Below are 6,000 nucleotides of genomic sequence, written 5' to 3' on the forward strand. Positions count from 1 at the left end.
GCCATTACCTTTGAAAACCTGTGGTAGTCAGGGGAGATCCTGGAAGATTTGAAAAAGGCAAATATAGTACCCACCTTTAAGAAAGGGAAGAAGGAGGATCCAGGGAACTACAGACCAGTCAGCCTCACCTCAGTTGATGGAAAAATCATGGAGCAATTCCTCAAGGAATCCATTTATAATCACTTGGGAGGAGAAGAAGTTAATTAGGAACAGTCAGCATGGATTCACCAAGGGCAAGTCATGTCTGGCCAACATGATGATGAGATGACTGGCTCTGTGGATGTGGAGAGAGCATTGGATGTGATGCAGATTGACTTTAGCAAGGCTTTTGATATGGTTTCCCACAACATTGTTGCCAGCAAACTAAGGAAGCATGGGTTAGATGAATGGTCTGTGAGGTGGACAGAAAACAGGCTGGCTTGTCAATCTCAAAGGCTAGTAGTCAATGGCTCAATGTCTAGTTGGTAGCTGGTATTAAATGGAGTGTCCCAGGGGTTGGTCATGGGGCCAGTTTTGTTCAATATTTTCAACAACCTGGAAGATGGGATGGAGTCCCATATTTTGCCCACCCCTGGTCTAACACAACACAAACATAGAAACAGGCTCACAATCAGAAGTCAGTTTTGGATTATGACATGAACACAAAACCTTTATTATTGTCCATAAGAAGGGTTGAGTAGAATAAGTACTTCATAAGCCTAAGCACTGTAATAATAATGGAACCCAACATCTTTTGTAACCATAAATATTTATAGAAACAGCAAGATCAAAGTGAAAAATCTGGACTGCTTTTCTTCTTACTTTAGTGAATGTTTCAAAATGATGGGAATTTTCTTTCTGCCAAACCATATCAATGCCAATCCAAAACCATCAATCCTAAATGTGAGCAATACAAATGACCATCCTACTTTGGTTTATGTGGAAGAAAGACTGAATTATCAACTATGAGATAAAGAATCTTGGGGCACTAACAGAATACAAAATAAGTACTCCTCTCCTCCTTCTGATGACCTGAACGAATAATTGAAAATGACTTTTTTTTTTTAATTTTAGCACGCGTTTTACTGAATACTTTTTTATCACCACAAAACCATCAATCTATCATACTTAGAGTCTCAATTCAAAACTGAGACTGCAGAAGGAGTTATCATCCTGTGGTAACTATCACAGTGAGATACTTGTGGGAAAGTTTCTGAAATGGCTGCTTAGATTATGCCCTTATGCTAAACTGAATACAATGTTTTAAGGCCCTCCCTCTCATTACTACCAAATTCACTGCCATTTTTTTCCCAAAACAAAAGCCGTCTTGGTTGTAACGTATATTGTCAGCAATATTAGAAGTTGATTTATGGTTGTGTCTCAAGAATGGGAACAGGGTCAAGCCAGATGCATAACTTATGCATTGTATTATGCACTGTTAAAATGAGTACACAGAATTAGAAATGTGGGTAAGTATTTTCTATTCTTTTCCTTTTGGAACTTGTCTTCAAAAAAAATCTAAACTTTATTAATAATTAATGCCATTTCTATCCAAAGTGAGATTAAAAAAAAGATCAGAATGTAACTTCTACATGACATTTCCACTAATTGTTCACCACTTCCACAAAGGGGAAAACTTTCTTGAGGAAATATTTTTAGATATTGTCTCATCTTTTTCATGCAGCCCTGATTAACTTGTAGCTGCTAAAGCTTATGTCTTTGATCTGGGGACCAAATTTTAAAATATGAGAAGGGAATATAAAAAGTTATATATTCATAGAAATTTACTGAGAGCAGAAGCAAGCTGATGAACTATTTATTGCACTCTGCAGATTAGATTTGACTACAGGGTCCTCCAGTTTAGTTCAAAGGAAAATTAAATTGTGGATTCATGCATCTGCTGTTCAGTCTAGTGGCCAAGATTTAAATGAGTGAAGGGGTTGCAATTTATGTATTTTTAAAAGCAGCTTTTTAAAAGATAATTTTATGAGAAACAGCTTCTGAGGCCTCCGGATTCTAGCTTCAGTCTAAGAATTTAATCTGTTATCACTGAACGTTCTGACTAATTCTATAACAGGGAGTAATAAAGGGACTAGGAGCCCCTGGTACCAGGACAAGTTACATTAGGACTATTGCATAAATATTATGTCCAGTTTGAGAAGGAACAGGGAGGCACAGGAGACATATTACTGTCCATCATTCTTTTATTGGAATATTATAGCTAGCTGTTCTTTCATTTCCTTACTGGAAAATAACAATCAAAAAAGAGAAAGGATTTGATTTAAGTACTTTAATGCTTCATAGAAAATAACACATTATACTAAAAATTTCTGAAATAACTGCATTAAAATTACTATAACATGGAATAAGGTTCTGCTAAATCAGAGGAGACAGAGCACTATCTGATCTCAGATACTTAACTATGAAAAAGTTGTACAGAACTGAACCATGAATGTACCAGGCTAAATTAACATTGCTATAGAAACTCAAAGGATGGGTTGGATGCCAGGTCTTCTTCTTTGTATCATTGCAGAATAAATACATTGACCTTAAGTGAAATAGTGGAATTCTTCCTGTTTGAAGCTGGCTAGGAACAATCCATTTTTTTTTTAATTTTCTTTTCGGTTCATTTATTTTGCTTTTTAAACAGAAAATGCATTTTCCACAACATTTTTCCATGGAAAAATTTCAATTTTGCTATATTTTTTATTTTAAATTGGCAATCAAATGAAATAGTTGAACTGGGATTGGTCATTGCAAACCACAGTTCATTTGATCAAACTGATTGAAACACTTTGTTTTGGATCAGCTCAACATTATCTCGAGTCTGTCTGAGTTGCTGCTGTGCCTCACACAAGTCTGAAATCTTCAGTAGGGCACCGGCTGTTTTGTTTCTAAGCTGTTTCAACTTGTTTTGAGCTCAAAACACCAAAATCAAAACAAAATGAAAGGCTTCAAAATAACCTTGAAACAAAATGAAGGCAGTGGAAACGTTTTGAAAGTTTCAAAACATTTCAAGTTTCGAAGTTGGGCTTGCTTGCAGCTAAAGAGAAACTAAGGAGGGGGAGAGAGAAGGGAAAGGGGGGGAAGGACTGCTTTGATATTGACTGTGTAGTCAGCCAGTGACTGTGATCCTTCCCTGAGGTCCTTTCCAATCCCAGTGCTCTGGGGGAGGGACAGAAAAACAGGATAGAAAGCATTATTTGAACTGAGGTTTCTCTGGCTTTCACACTTACAAGTGACACAAGTTTTGCTCTGAATGATTTGAAATGTAGTTTCCCAGAAACCCCTGCACCTGGAAGGCTTCACAGCCTCAGCAGGAGCTACCATCCCTGCAGTTCTCACCCCACTGAACCTTAACACACACACAACACGAGTTTTGCTTTCAAGACTTTGAGGTGCAGTTTCCCTGAAATGCCTGCATCTATCTCTTTGAAACTTGGCAGGCTTCACGGCTTCAGAAGGGGCTATCATTTCTGCAAGTTTCAACAGAATCAGGCAAGAAATTACAAAGGATTAGGTAGTTTTGTGCTTCCCCATTATAGCCTATGGACGAAATGTTGAAACAATTTTGACGAAACGAAAAAGAACAGTGCTTTCAAAATTAAATAAAACTTGAAACAAAATACTGTCCTGTTGAAACAGAAGTTGAAACGAAATGGTGCTGTTCCTCACAGCTTTAATGTTCAGGTGCTTAACATCCCCATTCCACATTCACTTTGGTGTTCTGGGCTCTCCATCTGGACCACTTCTCTGATGTTGCCTCACTATCCCACATGTGACTGAGGACTGGTAGTGCATCAAGAGTGAAGCAGCCTCACCAGGATGTGTGGCCCATTCAAAGAACATCAAGCACCCAAAAATCTCCTTCCAGAACAGAGAAAGTTCAATATGAAACCAAGTTGTAACAAAACTTGGTATTTATTTGGCTTAAAAATATACTTAAAACTTGATTTGGGAATGTTGACATTTTACATTTTGACTGAAAAAATATTTACTTCCAAAAAAAGTTTCATTATTTCACAAACTATTACTTTTCCAGAACTTTCAATTTATTTATTTATTTATTGGGCCGGGGGGGATTGCTATTTGGAATTGTTTAGAAATAAAACAAGCATCAACAGATCAGACACATGCAACATGGAAATTACAGTTTCCAGTCAGATCTACTCCTGACTTCCAGAGGCATGAGATCAGAATCTGTACCCACACTATAGACCAGTGGAGGCCAACTTTTTTTGGCAGGCATGCTACAAATTAGCCCCTCCCTGTGTACTACTTCAATCCCCTTTCCCCATCCAATCAGCAGCTCTGTTTTCTGATCTCTGCCCTGTGCCCCTGCCCAATTTGTTGCTCTGCTTCCTGGTCCTTGCCCTATCTGTCACTGTGTCACTTGTCCCCTACCTGTGGGACACTTGGGGCATGTGTGTTGCTGGTTGGCTTTGGAAATGAAGGCAAGTGTTTATCAGTTTTATAATCAGACATAGCAGGCCTGATCCTTAGCTGATATATATGCCCAACTGACATAAATCAAGTTACACAGATTTAGACTGGGTGGGGACTTGGCTCAGTGCTTACTCCTCTGTCATAATTATTTTTGGATGAGTTGTGTTCATGACCCTTACAATGAGACAGATGTCTGTATTGTACCAAATGATACAGAATTGGCTCACTGCGCATTTATCAAGTGTTTCCTGAAGAAAGAAGCTGTTGTATTATTAAAATACAGTATGCTGTTGTCCAATGCTCTGGAGAAGCACACTTTTGATATGAAGTACAACTCTGAATCTTAGACTACCGGTCGTACCTTTTGATATCAGCTGTACAACTAAAGTTGTACGGTATTCAAGATGAAACAGTTTGCAGAGAGACCTGACAATGCCTGAAACATTAAAGCAAGTGAGACTCCCTATATCCCTGAAGTATTTTGCCTGACTTTTTTTTTGCTTTGCTTTTTTCATGTGGAAAAACATAATGTTTCTGTTGTGCTCTAACAGGCACTGTTCACTGAATTAATGTTTTTCAAAACCTACCAACGGCACATTTTATTTTTCTATGTGTGATTTAAAATTAAATTAAAAAAAACAACTGACTCAAGGAATATAATTAAATTATTAACTTCATTTTGGTTTCTTCATTGACGAGCTGCCAACAGAATTGAAGCATTAACAATTCACAGCAGGCACAGTTACTTATCATAATTAGACTAAAGAACTGCCATACTTACTGCAAATGTTAGGGCTCTCATCTGAGTTATCAGCACAGTCATTCATAAAATCACACAGATTATCCTTCGGGATACAGTGCTTGTTGGCACATGTGAATTCTTCTGAAGTGCAGGGTCTGCCTGGGATGAGCAAAGGGGAACAGTCTTCAAAGGAAATATCATCGACTGCCACATCTCCCAAATAACTGACACCACGTTTTGCCCGGAAAACCACCTAACAAATGTTAAAGACAAAGATTCAAATAAAACATTAACAGATGAGTATAAAAGCTCAAAAATACACAGTCTGGTGCACAGAACAGGATGTATCTGTGTGTCCTGTAAGCCTCCCAAAGCTTTTAACTGTTTAGGACTATATACTGTCTTCAGTTCTTCCTGATGCAAATAGAGCTGCATAAACATGAATCAGCACCCAGAAAGGGCAGGTCTTCTTCACTTCTGCCAAGACTGTTGCATGACAAAAATTGTGTTGGAGTCCTTGTTGTTTATGTTGTAAAGAAAACTATCATATGGGTTTATACCGCTCTTTAAACAAATGTGCAGCTAAGAAGCATTCAAAATGCTTTATATTTTCAAAAGTTCTACACAAACAGTAATCAATATTAGGCCTGTGTGTAGCAGCAGTTATTCACTTCGGATTTGGATTCGGCCAATTCGGGGGCCAGTGATTCGATTTGGTGATTTGAATCACTGTCCCAAATCGATTTGGCTGAATCTGATTCGGAGATTCAGCTGCTGCCGAATCGGCCAAATTTCCGAATCAAACAAGCCCCATCCCCCACCTGCTCTCCCAG

General features: G+C 38.2%; 1 protein-coding gene across 1 annotated transcript in view; it reads right to left on the bottom strand.

Annotated features, from left to right (window-relative positions):
- Positions 1-6,000, bottom strand: part of MALRD1 (MAM and LDL receptor class A domain containing 1) — a 631,029-nt gene that overhangs the window by 391,074 nt on the left and 233,955 nt on the right. Inside the window, exon 24 of the mRNA XM_019507962.1 lies at positions 5,207-5,420. Coding sequence (XP_019363507.1) covers positions 5,207-5,420 — 214 coding nt within the window. The remainder of the gene's footprint in view (positions 1-5,206; positions 5,421-6,000) is intronic.

Source organism: Gavialis gangeticus, unplaced genomic scaffold (genome assembly GCF_001723915.1).
Source record: "Gavialis gangeticus isolate Ggan-Ray unplaced genomic scaffold, GavGan_comp1, whole genome shotgun sequence".
Taxonomy (NCBI): Eukaryota; Metazoa; Chordata; order Crocodylia; family Gavialidae; genus Gavialis; species Gavialis gangeticus.